At 38.1% G+C, this 19,112-nt stretch overlaps 1 protein-coding gene across 2 annotated transcripts in view; it reads right to left on the bottom strand.

Annotated features, from left to right (window-relative positions):
* Positions 1–19,112, bottom strand: part of ATP10B (ATPase phospholipid transporting 10B (putative)) — a 153,846-nt gene that overhangs the window by 43,901 nt on the left and 90,833 nt on the right. For both annotated transcript variants that reach the window (XM_075209878.1, XM_075209879.1), the window contains one exon: positions 873–1,077. In XM_075209878.1, coding sequence (XP_075065979.1) covers positions 873–1,077 — 205 coding nt within the window. The remainder of the gene's footprint in view (positions 1–872; positions 1,078–19,112) is intronic.

Below are 19,112 nucleotides of genomic sequence, written 5' to 3'. Positions count from 1 at the left end.
TTCAACTTCTAGACACAAAGACATGAAAGGCTTATCTTATTAAGCTACAGTAGTATTAAACTTAAATGGCAAAGTGATGGAACTACATTACATATAACTATACAGTGGAGTAGGTAGGACAGATAAAGTGCATTGTGAGAGCCAACCGCTATTTCTTAAGTGATTTCAAGTCCAGTTTCCATTAGAAAAATTTAATGTATTGGTATTTTAAAATATATTACTATTCTCAGCAGGAAACAGCAATAAAAGGCTTTCAGAACTCTGTATAGGCTCACTGAATAAAAAGGGAGATCTTTAAGCTACTCCCTAATGACAATAAGTAAACAAGCAACGCCTATTTATGAGAAGTCACTCCCAGGAAAAGCAATTTAATTGAATCCCTTATCCAATAGTCTGTTTATAGATGGGAATCAGGGGAAGGCTGGGCTGGGGGTCATCTGCCCCCCCGGGGCAGTCCCTTCCTGGGCAACCTTGGGCTGGGTCACCTTTCAATTTTTTTCTTTAAGAATGTTCTTAATATGCTGCTGATTTAAGTCTTTGCCCCCGGGTTAAAATTTTCCAGCCCTTCCTTGAGTGGGATTCAGTCTCACCACTAGCTTTTAAACACGTTTGGTGGTGGATAAAGTGTCCTCATCTAGGGACTTACACTAAATATATTCTAATTAGCAGCAAATACAGGATTTCTAGAGGGAGGGTGGTTGGAAATGCTTACAGGCTTACATGGGGAAGTATATTTAACAAGTATCAGTGGTATGTGCATACCTGCTAAAAAGAAATTTATTGGGTGTATACTTTACAAAGCAGTAATCAAACTTTGCAGGATTTTAATGTGATATTGATACAACTGCATTAAATATATAGTTTCTACATACCTGAATTGTAAAGCCTTTGACAACTTGTCTTTGCTTTAAATTCGTCTCTCCATCCAAATTTGCAGTCTCTATGTGGCATATTCCATTCTGGTCAGAGGAGTAGAGAAGCAGTATGTCCGCTGGAATGATCTCATTACTAAACAGCTTGACAAAGTCTCCAACACGCACATCCTTCCAACACTTGTCAACAAAGCTCTTATCATTCCTTAGACAGATGAAATAGAAATTAAATTAATCATCAGCAGATCTTGGTTATTTTGTGCAGTAAAGACGCAATCAACCAATTAATCAAAACCCTATCAGCCAGTTGTCCATGTCCAATTATGTAGTACTAGTGTTATCGCTAGCTGGAATACCATTGTGTTACATTGGCTACATTTCTAAGAGAAACTATGTTCATAGAGGAATTGGAACATAATAATATGAATTCTTAAAAAATGTCCCTACGAAAATAATGGATTGCTCAGACTAAACATTGCGTTTATGAAATGGTGACATCTTTATATAGCCTTCTGCCACACTAACACACCAGTGAAAGCAAATCTTGTATTATAGGTTTCTTTTAATTACATGCGTTTACAAAGCAAGTAAACCAGTATAACAATGGAATCCCTTGTTCAAACACCAGAATACCCATTAACGTTTGTACTTTCTTAAAGCCAAGTTAAATACACTCAAGGTCTATGGATTGACCTCCCTAATGCAAGTAAAAATACTATTTCACAACTGCATGTCTAAAGTGCTTTTATTAAATGTATTAAAATAATCCGAGTTATGTTTCAAACCTGAGGAAATAGGGATCCTAAGCTAAAACCCAAAAACATACCGATAGGTTAATTGGCTGCTATTAAATTGCCCTTAGTCCCCCTCGGTCTGTGTGTGTGTATATGTTAGGGATTTAGATTGTAAGCTCCAATGGGGCAGGGACTGATGTGAATGAGTTCTCTGTACAGTGCTGCAGAATTAGTGGCGTTATATAAATAGATGATGATGATGATAAAACCCTATCTCCACTGTCCGCTTACCTGGCAGCCCAGGTCATACTCCCAATCCCTTTCGTTTGTCACATGCCACACAACAGAAAGGTGGTCAATCACCCCACTTTGGCTGCTGCCAGGTGAGGGAGAGAGGCACATGCCTCACAGAGACCAGGCCTCCTCTTTGCTTGGAACTTTCACATGACTGTAGGAAGGTTCTAGTACTCAGTACAAATATGAGCACCTCTAGTCACAGAGACACCAATACTGCGAGCAACTCTATACCTATAGAAGCTTATAGCTTACAGAGCTCTGGGACCTGGAGGTGCCAAGCAGAGGCTGATTACTGCCCAATATTGGTGATGAATGAGTTCACTGTGTGCATCATGGGGGAATCTATGTGTAACGGGAAATACTCAATGTATAAATGAGGAGACGTTTGTATGTTAATATGGGCAGTCTCTGTGCAAAGGGGTAAAATGTCTGTATAAATGGAGAAGTTGGGGGTGTTAGGAGATCTCACATTAGTATTTACTGGATTATACTCTGGAGATTATGTATTGTGACACTAACATTTTTTCGGCTATCACGATAGTAGGTGAAACGAATAAAGACTATTTTGTATTTTGGTCATCATGGGTTTTTTTTAGTTTATTTTGTAGTCCGATTTATTTAAAACCTTTCACCTCACCTTTTTTTTTTACCAATAAAAGCCCCCACACAGACATCTTGTAGGATTATTATTTCTTTAACTTTTAAAAAACATTTTGTATTTTACCATTGCTAACACTATTTCCTTGTCAAGATACTTTATAATAGTGGCACGGTTTTGCTCTCATATTAAACTGCCTTATTTTGGGAGGGCTGAATCATATCCATTTGTGAGCAGCCCCCGCATATCACACTAAATACTATATTTGGGGATTTTTATTCTTTTTTTTTTTTTATTTTATTTTTTTAAAAGTGAATAAGATCACAAAAAAACAAACACACGAGAAAAAAATAATAATCCAGACCTGCTCTGAGTTATTACATTGTAATATTGAATTAAACCATGTAATAATGCTTATAACAGACTGCTCACATTTGCTTTACATTTTCTCATGAAGGTGGAGACAGCAACAAAAACAAATGATAAAATAAAAATGTATATAATAGCTGATAAATGTAATGTGCTCTAAAATACAGTTCTTTACCCTGTAAACCATAAGGTATTAAGTTGCTTTACAAGCGCTCTGCATTTAATAAATGAAACCAGTTAAACTGATATTTCAAGTTCTCCTGACCAATGCACAGTAAGGCACATATTGTACACTTGAATACCAGCTTTAAACTTGCCATTACCATAACAAGACCATTACAAATAAGGCTCTCTTGTGTGATCTTACCCCATGCCGACCAAACAGACTGATGTGATAAACATATATATATATAAAAATAAATATGCATTTAACTTTATAGTCTTAGGCTCACTAGAGATACAGTATAGAGATTTGTTCCAGGACATTATCCACCAACTGCACAATGCCACTTTACTTGCTCTGTAGGCTGGATTTAATACTTCTGTTCTCATTGTGTATGCTACATAAGTTAGCATTTACCAAGTGTTTCAAAATCATCATAAGGCAAACCCAGAAAGAGAGGAACACAAGCTTGCAGTTATATTCTTAACGCTTGCTAGTTAGTGCAAAATGTAGAACAAAAAAATGACATTTGCATAATTAGGAAACCATATAGGTCTGAAAAAAAAAACCCCGCATTAAAACAAGAAAATAAAACTGAACAAAACAGAAGGCCTCTGGTATAAATGTATGAAATTTAGAAACTACATCAGGTTTCAGGATTAAGTCTGTATTTTTCATATGTACTGTATGCATGAAAATATATGCCTGGGAGAAGTAAAACAGTATAACTAGACTGCTGTGGTTAAATTATTGTTGTGAAATGAAAAAAAACTCTAACAAAATAGGATATAATATTTTATATAAAAATTAAGTCCAACATAGAAGAAAATCCTTCACAATGAGGATAAAGATAAAACCCATAAAAATAAGAGAACATTAGCGATTTCAAAACCCCTTTTCTATGAGAGAAAATGCCTGAAATAATAATTATAGCACTGATATATTGATGACAATTCAAGATCAATAGATACAGCAAGTGTTTGTTAGTATTACCAATATCAGACTTTTAAGGGACTAACAATTCTGACGGGGCAGGTTGGGCTGGGCGGCAGGGGTGCATCTGCCCCCAGGCCGATCTCATAGTGGGCAACATTGGGCTGGGTCACCTGCATTTTTACTTCCTTTAAAATATTCCTAATATGCTGTTGAGTCCAGTCTTGCCCCCTGGGGTAATATTTGGCAGCCCTCCCCTGGTGCTTTATAAAGTGTATCCTTACTGGGTGCTTTATCATGATAGATGCTTGCCTTGTAGTGTGTAGAGGAAGGGGAAAAACTCAGAACAATGCCTCAAACCTGCACACTGCATCACAGTGGAGGGTCTAGGATGACGTGCTTCATTACATTGCCCACTACTCCAAAACAAATTGCGATTTTAATTTTGGTTTCAAGTGTACAAGAAAATATCAGTAAAATTATTTTTTTTCCCTTGCAGTTTCATCTACTGCATAAACATAATCATTATGAAGTTTTGCCTTTATATGTACGTGTTACATTTTAGCCTTATTACCAATTTTAGTACACGGTGAAACCGGTTTAAGCAATCATATAATGTATTGATTAAAAGAAATATCAGATATTTGATTAATACATGAAAAAACAGACAGTACTTAACTTATGTGCAAAATAATAAACTAATTTGCACCCCTTGCATTGTAACATGGTTTTGTCCAGGAGACTACTTACTCAATTTTTTTACTTAACTTTCCTTAATAAATCAGCCATATAATTTTATCTTCCCAGACTGCAGCTTTGGCAAAGCCAAATTTATTGTTTCCAGGTGAAGCAAACTAACATAATGGGGAAAGAATGACAGGCTATAGCTCTTATACAGCACAACAAACACATTGGGCCTGAGTTATTAAGGCAAAAAAGGAGTAAATGTTCTCTGGGACAAACCATGTTACAATGCAAGGGGTGCAAGTTAGTTTATTATTTTGCACATAAGTTAAATACTGGCTGTTTTTTCATCTAGCACACAAATACTTAATAGCTTTATTACTACACTGAAATTTAAAGTTGATCTAGAACATGCCCTAGCCCAACTATAAATCTGTCCCCACATTTTAAATTTACCTCCCCCTCCAATGCAACATGGTTTTGCCCAGGTGCAAATGTTACTCCTTTTTTATGCTTCGCTCTCCTTAATGACTCAGGCCCATTATCTTTGTTAGCATGACCATCTATACATATGGAACATCACTGGTGGTATGGCTTCCTCCTACATCTTTTCACAAGCAACTGGGAAACATTACTGCATAAATAAAACTTTGACAGAATTTTTTTGCATACGAAATCTATACTTTTCCATATCCTCATTTCATGTCGAAATATTGTCTTTGAAAATTGATTAACTGATAAATGTTTACTTTGCTTTCTATCAAAATGAACATATTTTCAATGCTTATGAACTTGATATTTAACAATGATTCAGAAATAAGATACAATATGTCTATTATCCAGAAAGTAATGTAAGGTACAAGAGAAAGTAAACAAGCTTGTCCAAAATCTTGTAAACTGCAGCTGAGGCGGACGTGTGTTTCTGATGTTAGAGTAGCGTGAGAGTGAACATAAAGGTGTAGAAGAAATAATAACTAGGACAGAAGGTCATTTAGAGAGAAGGAGGAGGATACCAAGATAAAAAGTAGAAAATCCAGGACCATATCCAAGAAGAATACTGAAAGGACAATAGACTCTGCACGGTCATAAGGAAGCTGTGGCTCAAAAATAAAACTTTTAACATAAGTTTATTGTGGAAAAACTAGTTACATTGTAAAGTTTATGTTCTCTTCCTGTTCTGTGCAAAAAGTATCATTTATCTTTTGCGGCCTGGCTAGTGAAAAATGCATTGTAATGATAATTTAACTATATGATATAAATGTTTCATTGCTCTATATGAAAGATATTACATTTAACCTTGCCAAAAAAGGGAGCAACCAAATCTATAGACCCAAGGTGACTGCTATTGCGCCCACCATCAGTGGTCTACTTGGCATCTTTACTCTAAGTACATAGTGATTTGGCAGCAAGCAACAGTATAAAATTAATGTACAGATGGGGTACAGTTTGTTGCAGTGAACTATAGGGCCAACATGTGAAATCATAAGCGTCCAGAACAGATGGTAAGAGTAGGGTCACCTCCTCGCTGTGCACAGACACCCTCTTATAGACACCATCACCCCCCAAACACCTGCCACAACTTCAATTGTGCACCCCACACCAAGTATCTTCTACTCGAGATGTACTGTTGTACATTTGAATAAAAGTTTGATTTGCTCTACTAGCAACAGCAAGTAGCAAAACAACTTTATGCCACTTAGTAGTTATAAGATATTGAGAAAGAAACCTTAAATAAAACTATGCAGACAAAGCCCAATAGTTATAAAGAAAACTATGCTAACAAAAAAAACCAGCAAATTAAATTGAATATAACACAACAAATGATATATGATTACACACAGCAGGCATGAGTGGTCCCTTCTGCTTCATCCCTTTATCTCCCTCCATTTTCCTTCAACCAAGTGAAAAAGTAAAGTACTTCTACTTACAGCTGTGATTGGGAGGGTTGCAGATGAATGTGGGTGGGTGTTTTTAGCACACAGGAAGAAAAAGCTTTGTCTGGCAAGACAGCGGGAATGATGGTGGTGCTTCAAATGGGCTGCTTAACTCACACTTACCTACTATGCCCTTGCTTTGTTCGGGAGTAGGGCGTGCCTGGAGGGCGGGAGGGAGCAGGGCCAATCGCAACATTTTCGTCCCGCCCCCTACCATGAAAATGCCGTTTTGTTACGGGGGCGGACGTGATTCACAGCGAATTGAGTCATTTTGGGGTGCCAGGTGTGGGATGCGGGAGATTTGCCAGCTCTCCCAGGAGTCCTTGAGACTGACCCGAATTTTGGGAGTCTCCCGGACATTCCGGGAGAGTTGGCAAGTATGGCTTAACTGCCACATGTAAAAGGAACAGTCACAGAATGTACAGAAAGTCTTTTTGTACAAATGTATTTCTTTATATATTATTTAAGTTATCTTGGCTTTTAAAAAACAGGGTTAGTGTGCCTTTAAGCAATAAAGCCGAGATGTATTTTGGCTGCGTTAAAGTGCTGCTTTATACTGGGAAAAAATATGGTCATACTTAATGACTTCTAATCTTCATATGACATCCGCAGTGTCACATCTTAAACACCTCAATGATTTATTTTGGTTTTCAAGAGCTCACGTGAGCTGCTTGAGGAATTTTGCCTTAAGTGTAATGATAGCTGCCAAGAAATCCTATTGCTACACATACATAAACCACACCCAAAAAGTCATTTATAATTTTAGATTAATTAGGTTCTGACAAGCACATCCATTCATAATTACTATACATAAAGGTCACACTTCACAAGGAGAAACAAATAATAGAGGTGGAAATTCTATAGTCACATATGCTGAAGTCCCTGGGCATTATTTGATATAAAAAAAAAATATATTTAAAACGTGAGAAACGCAGATGACATCAACATAGCATGGAAGCTGCAACTGAACGGCATCTCCGATATCCTTTGTCTTTCTGCAATGCAGAGATTAGGTGCTAGGTAAGACTAAGGGGTATATTTACTAAACTGCTGAAAAAGTGGAGATGTTGCCTATAGCAACCAATCAGATTCTAGCTATCATTTATTTAGTACATTCTACAAAATGACAGCTGGAATCTGATTGGTTGCTATAGGCAACATCTCCACTTTTTCAAACCCACAGTTTAATAAATCTAGCCCTAAACGTGGACTTATTGGTTCACATGGTTTAAGCTGAGTTTATTTTGCAAGTGAATAGAAAAGGGTTGAGGTCTGATTTGATGTGATCTCGAAAATTTTGCCAAAAACAAATCTATTTAAGCGCTAGAGCAGCTCTCTCAAACCTCTTCTTAAGTATATAACACACCACGTTATGATAACATGCCTACATGTTCCCACAGAAAATTGTGCAATAGATTATTATTAACTATCCCATATATAGTCTCACACCAATATTTAATAGTGTACAAATGTACAACACATCAAAATGTGTTCCAAGTCTGGATGATGTCATTATTCAAATTGCGTCACGTGTGTTTCCCAATAATGAAATTCCCTCCAATACATTTTTCTGCCACCATATGTCACTCAGAGAGAAACTTATTACATGAGTCAGATAAATGAGAAGTATGCAGTAGATGCATATTACACTATGTCCATCTCCAAGCTTAAATGAATGAATCATGAATTAATGTTATCACTTGTAGATAAAACACGTGCAGCTGAATAGCAGAGTGATTAATAGTTATCCTGGCTCCACAGATGTGGCCGATAATAAATAGCTTAAAAACAAAAAGTAGAGCATGCCCGCCCCAACCCCACTAGTGGTAGATATCCTTGGCTGGTTTCGTCTATAAAAAGGGAACCACGTACGCATACTGGTTTTCTTTCCAATCCTCTAGGGATGCTGGAGTCATTCACCATATTGGGGCAACTGGAGAAGAACATTTGCCACTCCAGTGGTGCCAGTATGAGGGCAGTGTGATTTTAATACCCGTTCCCTTTATACCAAGAGTAAAAAAAATAAAAAAAATAAACACTCAATTTTCAAATAAATTTCAATTAACTAAATCACTCCCAAAAACTCTTGTTCGTCATTTTATGAAATATCAAAAGATGATGCATTGTGGTCTAAATGATAATTAACAGTCTTATTTTTAATCTGTAATAGACCAACACTTGTGATTTCCTGGCATTGAAGACGGGAGCATCTAGGCTTTGATTGGTTAGTGGCAGTTGTTTGTATTGCGATGGTGGTTTATTTTTAATGGGGATTTTTCTGTTTTTTTCCCCCATTTCTACTAAGTCAGATCTAGAAAGTGTGGTTTCACTGTTTTAATACAAACCGGCTCAGGCCGTCTAGCACTGGTTCAGTATTCGGGGGTGCGGGGAACAGTACAAATTACCTGCAAACTAATACTCACTGTGCGCTGCCAATCAGTGTAAATAGGTGTCACTACAAACACTTATTTTACAAAGATACAGCAATCCATGTGGTTTGGTGTTTAATGTTAAAATTATGTCTGGAGAAATTGGACTACACAATGGTGACAGAATTGCTCAGCTTTAAAGACAATTTGAAATGTGCTACATCTGTACATGCCTCCTCTAGGTCTCATATCATTACTCAATCTCAGAAACTGAACAAACCATGAAGTACAGTGTGCTGTAAACCAAGGCATTTTGTTTGTGATCAAAATAAGTACACAAACTTGTATATAATAGAAAGCACAAAGCTAGAAAGCACTAGAGATCACAATAAACACACGATGGATAAGATCAGGGTGACTTGAAGGAAGCAGTTAATTGGCGACAGAGCAATAACACAAACACACGGCAGTTCCTAGCACATCTAGGTCACATTAGCACACAGCAGTGGCAGAAAAGAAAAATGGGGGACCACCCTCCCTCCCACCCCTCGCTATGTTGGATCTTAAACAGGAATTCAAAACTCGCAAGATCCGAGTTCCGATGACGTCAGAATGACGTTTTGCCTCGTTTTCAATTCTGTGGGCGCCCGACAGGTACTCGGATCCCCCAAGTTCGGGTGTGTTCGGTTCCCGAGGAACAGAGCCTGAGCATCTCTAGTCTACTTACATTTAAAACCATTTTATTTACATGTTTAATTTATTTATAACCTGAAATGCCATGGTAAAGGTAATATATATTAAAATTACAATCACATTTGACACAATTAGTTTTGAAAAACAAATGTCAAACCAATTGTCTAGTACACTAATAATGAGGCATTACCTATTTTACAAAGTTACAATTATGTACTAACATGCCCCCATTATCAACATTAATTGAGAATTTAGCGCGTTGTGATCAGAATAGGATAAATTCAGTCCTCCTGTGCCGAGGAGGATAACAAAACGAGGGCAAGGGACTGAAACTGGACAACTGTTGGAATTAACCAAGTATAAAATAAAATCATATTTAAAATATGAAAAAAAAATGCTTTATTTAACTATTAAACCATTTTTTGCTTCTGTACAGCATCTGCCATCACCATCCCGAGACAGCACCAGTAAAAAGGCTTCTACTGGGAGTTTCTTAAATAGGTATAAATACACTTTTACAACATTTTACTTTAAAGCTGTTTCCATAAGATCCAGGTTACATGGATATGATTGTGCTAGTGTTCAGGAAAGATCTGACACAGGTCTTTCCAGCACTGTTTTTGCTGGGGGTAGTCACAGGATTTCCCATTGAAATAAGGGAAACGGCACACAGCATTCACATTGAAATCTATGTGCTGTTGTCAGGTTGAATTAAACTATTCTTGACACCATCCCAGTAGAGTTTCAGTGTTATATTTTGCCTGTCATTTTAAAACAGCAGTGCAGGGTTAACTATCAAAGATGGCAAGGAACACTACAGAAAACAATATATACCCCATTTATAATTATTTCTCATCATTTATTCGCTCATATATTATTTTCCACATATTGGCATTTATTGCTTCTCCATATTGCGGAGACAAAATGAAAAATAGCATCCAACTGTATCACTCAGAGGCCAATTATCCTGAAAAATGGTAAAGTGTCTGACAGAATTATCAGGCAATCATTCGTGAACAAAGCTCATTTATGACATTGGTGTAGCCTTAATTTGCAAAGCATTTGCAGTTTTCAGAATATGGAATTTTTTAGGAAAGCATTATTTACAGAACTGGCTGCAACACCAAAACATTCAACCCATCATTTGTGTGGCAGACGCTGCCTGCTATGGGTAATAAAAACCAGACATGAGCTACCAAAAACAGACTGACGATTTTATCTTCGTGGTACCAACCAGTGATGGAGAAATTCAAATCTCTCCTTTGTTGTTCTTTGGGCCTACAACGCATATTATACTGCCACTTTAATATCATGGAAACCGCATACTACTCTCCCCGAATTTCCAGGAGGCTCTCGAATTTTAGGGAGTCCTTCCAGATGAGTAGGCAACCTCCTGGACACTTGTGGAGGCGGAGCTTAATGCATACTTGCCTACCTTTAGCAAGTTGTATCCGGGAGAGGGGAGTGTCTAGAGGGCGGGAGAGGGCGGTGCACGGTGAATAGCGTAATTTTGGCCCCGCCCCCGCAAATATGCCGGTTTGTCGCGGGGGGCAGGACCAAAATGACGCAATTCACAAAGAATTGCATCATTTTAGTCCCGCGGGATGGGGGAGATTTGCCAGCTCTCCCCGGAGTCTGTGAGACCGAATTTCGGGAGTCTCCTGGACATTCCGGGAGAGTTGGCAAATATGGCTTAATGACGTGATTGTGTCATTATGCACTGCCCCCTGCTATTCAATTCTGCAAATTTTGGCTCTTTTATATCGTAGGGGGTGGGGCCTTCTACTCTTGTCACATGATTTGGAGGACAGTTGGCAAGTATGGTAAACAGTCATAAATATAAATTAATCTTGCTCTGTTACTAGGTATCAGTTCAAAATATAGAGCTCCATTTATTATCTGGTGATAAGTCTTAACCATTTTCACAGAAGAAAAGCTTATTTTTTGTTTCACTGAATCTATTAAAGAGTTAATGCCAAGTCTGGGCTAACCTCACCCCCAGCCCGGTGAAGCAGTAAGTAAAGCCTTACCACTACAGGAAACATTTTATTCACAAATCATGGTAAATAGATACATGCTTTTCCTACTTCCATTTCCTAGCAAATAGAACCCAATGACCCCTATTGTACATGTTGTAGTTATCTGACAAAATATTATAAATTATTTACTTAAATAAAATGAAGAACATTCTGTGCATACTAAAAGCATAGTTGCCAACATTGGCAAAATGTGTTCCGGGAGGCAGGTGGGTGTGTGGGGGTGGGGCTCGCAGAATTGTGTCTTTAGTCACGCCCCCAAAACTGTCATCACTGTTTGGCCAATAAAATAGGGGGCAGGGCCACAATGATGTGTACACGGCACCACTAAGCCCCCCGATTAAATTTGTAGATCCGGCCGGGAATCAGGAAAATTGCCTGCTCTCCTGGGAGTCCGGAAGACCGACCACGATTTCGGGAGTCTCCCTGACATTCCGGGAGAGTTGGCAAGTGTGACTAAAAGTACTCCCGATTTCCAAGTTTAATACTCAGTGGTCTATACTGTTCTGAAAAACTTATTTTTAACAATATTTTTACTTGCTCTAAAATGGGAACCATACAGTAATCTACAATACACCACACAGTATAGTTGATCACTCTCTTAGATGATTAGTTTTGCTCATGTTTTAATTCATTCTTTTGAGACTTTCTATCAGTATTTTAATTTGAGCTTATATTTAGAATTCACATTTTTTAAGGGATGTCTTTTGTGAAGTTATTTATTTAAATTCCCACACACTTTTAATAATTTGAGCTGTATGTCTTAAATATGTAAATACTATATAAATAGATCAGCATAATGAGCAATGATATATACATGCCACTAGGGAGGCACAATAGCATTGCAATGCTCGTGTGCACGTCAAAATTTCTGTTGCATAGATTTAACACAATTAAAATCCTGTAATGTCACAATTAAGTCAGAGTCTCTTTTTATTAAAATTGTAAGTAATTAGGTCACATGTACAATAGCATGACTCTGAGTTTAGCACAGAAACTACATAAGATAGGATCATACCCCAAGTTAAATGCTCAGAAAAACATCTAAAACACACAAAGAAATCTGTCTCATCTCTTTAATTCTTATTAACTTGTCAATTCTACACGTGTCATGTGACAAGGATTGGCAGAATTAATTTGTAGATCTGGAACGGCTTTCAAATGTGATTTATATCCTGTGGTTAGCAAAGCGACCATGAGTGGTTTTGATGCATTGCTGGGTGCCTGTGAGGAGACATGTTCTTCCCAGTTAATAAGGCTGACTATATTTTTTTTACATGGGAAAGCAATTCCTCTAGGTTTTCCCATCAAGGTATCACATTGTTTTAGCTTAACAGACTAAAAAGAAAAAAAATCAATAATAAATAAAAGAAAATTACATTTGAGTAATGCTATTAAGACCAGCTCTTTTATAACATTTTGTATAACAATACGGTATTTCCTATAATCTAGTAAAATCCTGGTCAGACACCTTTGTTGATGGTGATCTAAGGCAAATGCCATCTCTGGCAAGTTGTGAAAAAAACATTTTTTATACACATACTTGTTAACAGGTAAATAAATTACCTTTAGAAATAAGTTAGATCATAGTTGGCAAGGAAATTTCTAGGAGTTCTCTTGGATTCCTGGGAGAACAGTGCAGTCTGCCGGATTCTGCCCACTTCCCTATTGAAGTGGCAGGGGCGGGACTTGATGACGCCATTCACCAAGAATCCTGGCCCTGCCCCCCCCACTCATGGTGCTGGCAACTATGGCACGGAGTTGCCCAGAGGGGACATCCAAAAAAAGTTGACAAGTGTAAGGCTAGGTACACACTGTAGGTTTTTCGTCCAATAATCGGGCAAATCAGCCGACATATGACCATTCGGTTGGAAGTCGGGTTAGTGTGTATAGTGACACGATGGTCGAAATTAATTTAATTAAATTTGCCTATTATATTGTAATAAAATCCACACTATGGTTTTTTTTTAAGCCATGACTGTTCTATCACCACCGTTGTTTTTGTAGTTTTCAAAAGATACGTGGTTAAGGCATTATGTTCAATGCATATTAAAGTATATAGGTATGTTACCCACAACTTACTACAGTTTGTTTTTAGTTTAAGAATGATTAGTAAAACATTCCATGTGTACTGCACTAGGTTACACATCACGGTTACATTTCTTTATTATAAGAGGCACTTGAAGATTAACCTAGATAAGCAGATACATTTTTACTATAAGCTTCTCAAGGAGAGTTCCATGCCACTATTTTGGAATATACGAGAGCCACATACGCTGCTTTTTTTACATAAAATATTTGAGAAGTCTCCCATGTTACTAATAATAAAAAAAAAATCTATATGTGACAAATCACCTGCACTGTATTCAAAGGGAATTAAGGAGTCTATTGACTAGTATGCAGCGATAAAGCTTTTTTTTTTTGCCATTTGTCTTGGCACTAAAAAATAACCTATCGCCGTCAAAATATCGCTGTGGTATGAGCAATATTCAGCTGCTTCTGTGATACTTACCTGGAGAGTTAAGGATTAACGTATCGTTTTGCTGGGCAAGTCTGCGGGGATACAGGCGCTGTGGAACTGAAAGCCCAAACCAGACTAGACTATAAAAAAATATAGACTAAAATATGAAAAAAGAATACAATTGTAAATATTGACCAAAGAAAAAATTCTTGTTAAATAACTTTGCATGGGGGAGCTTATCCCAGGTGAAACCTGGCAAATCTTATCGCCGTAAGTGAGGCCATGATACAGACTGCAGCCCTATCACAAGCAAAAACACCCATCTACGCTGTCCATAGGGTTTCTTGCACTATGATAAATATGTCCAAATAACCAAAGAATACAAAGATGATGCCTTTATCTGTATAAACACTGTATAAACATTTGTCAACAATGCCTGCACAAAGGGCTATTTCTAAAGTCATCATCTCACTGCTTATTAGGAAAACTAGTTTATTATCAAGAATAACTCATATCCGAATGTAAATTATTAGACATAACAGAAGTCACTTCGGATTTCCATCACCTGTGTAAGTTCTGGCCTCATTAATCATAGTTGCTACTCTCCCGGAATGTCCGGGAGACTCCCGAAGAGCAGGCAAAAATCTCGGATCCAGCTGTTCCCCGTTGTTCAAGATGGGGCGGGGCTAAACATGCCATTGTGGCCCCGCCCCCTGCTGCGATTGGCTAGATTGACAGGGGGCAGAGCCTAACGGTGCACCACGCATGGCCACGCCCCCACGACCGACTCCCTCCCTGACAGCTGATTTCAAAAGTAGGTATGTCATTAATACCGTCAGCGAACACTGGTGACTTATAGTGTCCTTATAATATACAATTGGGTGAAGCATTATCACATACAAAGTTACTTTATTATCTGCAGCACTGATAGATCCTTGTGATATCAGCTGTAATAGGAATTCACCTATAATGTGTAGATTTTAATTAAGTTAACTCTATAATTAACGAGAAAATCCCCACCTAGAAAAATAAATTACACATGATCACAATAATGCATTTTAGTATGAAGTAAAATGAAACCAATTTGCACAAATAAATGGATTGCCAACTACTGAAATTCACTATTTTGTGGCAACTCCAAGGAACATATGAAAGAACACAAAGCAGGCACCAACTTAAAAACAAAATCTGTGAAGGCGTACAGAAGGAGACATTGTTTAAGTACGTTATTCCAAACAGTAATCGTTATTATTGTTACACTCACAGGAATCAAATTGCTTTTACTGTTCTCTGTAAACAGGCTTTTTCTTTCCAAAACAATCCTACCATAACTTCATTGTTTTTGCTCATACAGTTCAATGCAATCAGGGTGACTATTGATTTGTAATTGCTGTTTTTGCATGTTATTCTATTTTGTGTTATTAGTTTCAGTGGCAGGGGTGGTTGCCTATGGGGAAGCCTTTGTAGGCTAATCCTAGCTTTTATTAAGAGTCTTTAGCATGGATATTCGTGTCATCATATAGAAGGATTATCAACATTAACATGAATGAGCAGCTCTCATCTAGAAATCCAATCCATTGAACTACTGGTGTTTTATCTATACCATGCATCTATAGTATACAATTCTAGACTATGTTTTCAGTATCTGGCAGAATGTGTTTATGCTATTTATACTATATGCTGTTTATACTATAGATGTATGGTATGGATACAACACCAGCTAAGAGATCTATTATCTGGGATGCTTACGATTTAGGATTAGAGCATAAGTGTTTTCCCCTCATAATTTGGTGTACCATGTCTGACATATAATGTATTACATTTACAAAATTAGCCTTATTATTATTGTTCATTTGTAAGAAACCACAGTGTTTCATAGGACATACATAAAACAAGGACATACAAATTACACAAAATTAATGCAGACATGACAACAGAAGTTAGGAGGAGGGCACTGCTCGTGAGCGAGCATATATTCACATTGGAAGAGGGCACAGTTGAAACAAGAAGAACGAGTGCTTTAATAAGGGTAGTGTATAGGTGGGAGAAGGTTAAGCTCTAATACAGGGTTGTCCCAGCACGCCTGTAAATGTGGCCCAGAAGGAGTTTTGGTTGTGGCAAGGGGGCAGCACTGTTAATGGAAAAAAAAAATCCTGCAAAAAAAAGTAAAGAAAATACTTACCTTGTGGTCACGCGGTTACGTCAGCTGGTACTCCGGCTCCCTCCCTTGTCTCCTCCTCCGTGCGGTGCTCGCAGTGAATGTCAGGCGTGATGTCATCACGACCAACATCCATTGCGGAGCGCAGCACAGAGTAGTCACCCGCGCGAGAAGAACAATCAGCAGCACAGAATTGGAGAAAAGAAGAGAAGAGGACAGGAGAACAAGCCGATTAAAAGGTAAGTTAAGGGGGATTTTTTTTTATTATTTCAAGGGACGCTGACAAGCGAATAAAAGTCACCTGGTCCTGGAGCATCATGGACCTTATCTCCCTGCTACATACTTCTACTTGTAATACTAATGGCGCATTATATATTATTCTCTTTGGCCCATTATAAATTGTTATCCCTTAACTAACATAGTGGTGTAATTAGCAAAACAGGTCACAATTTGGGGTCACAGTGATGTATATGTCAGGTACCGCAGGCCTGGTCAGGGCACCCTGATATACAATGCCTGGCTTAAATGCACTTTATTGATATTGCATCGAAACAATACAAAAAGTGATTATAGTATAATAACTAGAAAGGATTTTTTGAACAGGGCGATTGAAAGGTAAGCATAGGGGGATTTGAAAAAAAAGTGATTATATATATATATATATATATATATATATATATATATATATATATATATTAGGGATGAGCGCGCTCGGATTTCTGAAATCCGAGCCCACCCGAACGTTGCGGATCCGAGTCGGATCCGAGACAGATCCGGGTATTGGCGCCAAATTCAAAAGTGAAACTGAGGCTCTGACTCATAATCCCGTTGTCGGATCTCGCGATACTCGGATCCTATAAATTCCCCGCTAGTCGCCGCCATCTTCACTCGGGCATTGATCAGGGTAGAGGGAGGGTGTGTTAGGTGGTCCTCTGTGCTGTTTAGTTCTGTGCTGTTTAGTTCTGTGCTGTTTAGTGCTGTGCTGTTTAGTGCTGTGCTGTGCTGTGCTGTGCTGTGTTCTGCAGTATCAGTCCAGTGGTGCTGTGTGCTGTGCTCTGTCCTTCTGAGGTCAGTGGTGCTGCTGGGTCCTGTGCTGTGTCCTGTTCAGTCCAGTGGTGCTGTGTCCTGTGCTCTGTGCTTCTAAGGGCATAGTTATTTCCCCAATATTCCCCTGTGTTTAAAAAAATAAAAAAAAGTTTTTTTTATAAAATACCAAAAACTACTTTAATATTTTTTAATTACCACAAAATTTTCACAACCAATCCTGCAGTATAAGCCCATTGGTACTGCAATATTACCAAGTTCACACATTCAGCAGTAAAAGTCCAGTGGTACTGCAATATTACAAAGTTTACACATTCTGCAGTATCAGTCCAGTGGTGCTGTGTCCTGTGCTCTGTCCTGCTGAGTTCCGTAGTGCTGCTGGGTCCTGTGCCGTGTCCTGTTCAGTCCAGTGGTGCTGTGTCCTGTGCTCTGTGCTTCTAAGGGCATAGTTATTTCCCCATTATTCCCAAGTTTGTAAAAAATAAAAAAAAAGTAAAAAAAAATAAAAAAATTAAAAAAAAAAAAAAATATATAATAATTATAACCAAATTTGCAAAACCAATCCAGCATTATAAGTCCATTGGTACTGCAATATTACCAAGTTCACACATTCAGCAGTAAAAGTCCAGTGGTACTGCAATATTACAAAGTTTACACATTCTGCAGTATCAGTCCAGTGGTGCTGTGTCCTGTGCTCTGTCCTGCTGAGTTCCGTAGTGCTGCTGGGTCCTGTGCCGTGTCCTGTTCAGTCCAGTGGTGCTGTGTCCTGTGCTCTGTGCTTCTAAGGGCATAGTTATTTCCCCATTATTCCCAAGTTTGTAAAAAATAAAAAAAAAGTAAAAAAAAATAAAAAATTTAAAAAAAAAAAAATATATATAATAATTATAACCAAATTTGCAAAACCAATCCAGCATTATAAGTCCATTGGTACTGCAATATTACCAAGTTCACACATTCAGCAGTAAAAGTCCAGTGGTACTGCAATATTACAAAGTTTACACATTCTGCAGTATCAGTCCAGTGGTGCTGTGTCCTGTGCTCTGTCCTGCTGAGTTCCGTAGTGCTGCTGGGTCCTGTGCCGTGTCCTGTTCAGTCCAGTGGTGCTGTGTCCTGTGCTCTGTGCTTCTAAGGGCATAGTTATTTCCCCATTATTCCCAAGTTTGTAAAAAATAAAAAAAAAGTAAAAAAAAATAAAAAATTTAAAAAAAAAAAAATATATATAATAATTATAACCAAATTTGCAAAACCAATCCAGCATTATAAGTCCATTGGTACTGCAATATTACCAAGTTCACACATTCTGCAGTATCTTGTGCTACATATAATGGAGACCAAAAATTTGGAGGATAAAGTAGGGAAAGATCAAGACCCACTTCCTCCTAATGCTGAAGCTGCTGCCACTAGTCATGACATAGACGATGAAATGCCATCAACGTCGTCTTCCAAGCCCGATGCCCAATCTCGTAGTACCGGGCATGTAAAATCCAAAAAGCCCAAGTTAAGAAAAAGTAGCAAAAAGAGAAACTTAAAATCATCTGAGGAGAAACGTAAAGTTGCCAATATGCCATTTACGACACGGAGTGGCAAGGAACGGCTTAGGCCCTGGCCCGTGTTCATGACTAGTGGTTCAGCTTCACCCACGGATCTTAGCCCTCCTCCTCCTCCCCCCCCCTACAAAAAATTGAAGAGAGTTATGCTGTCAGCAACAAAACAGCAAACAACTCTGCCTTCTAAAGAGAAATTATCACAAATCCCCAAGGCGAGTCC

Source organism: Mixophyes fleayi, chromosome 4 (genome assembly GCF_038048845.1).
Source record: "Mixophyes fleayi isolate aMixFle1 chromosome 4, aMixFle1.hap1, whole genome shotgun sequence".
In the NCBI taxonomy this organism is placed as follows: domain Eukaryota; kingdom Metazoa; phylum Chordata; class Amphibia; order Anura; family Limnodynastidae; genus Mixophyes; species Mixophyes fleayi.
This window is presented reverse-complemented; position numbering and strand designations above follow the sequence as displayed.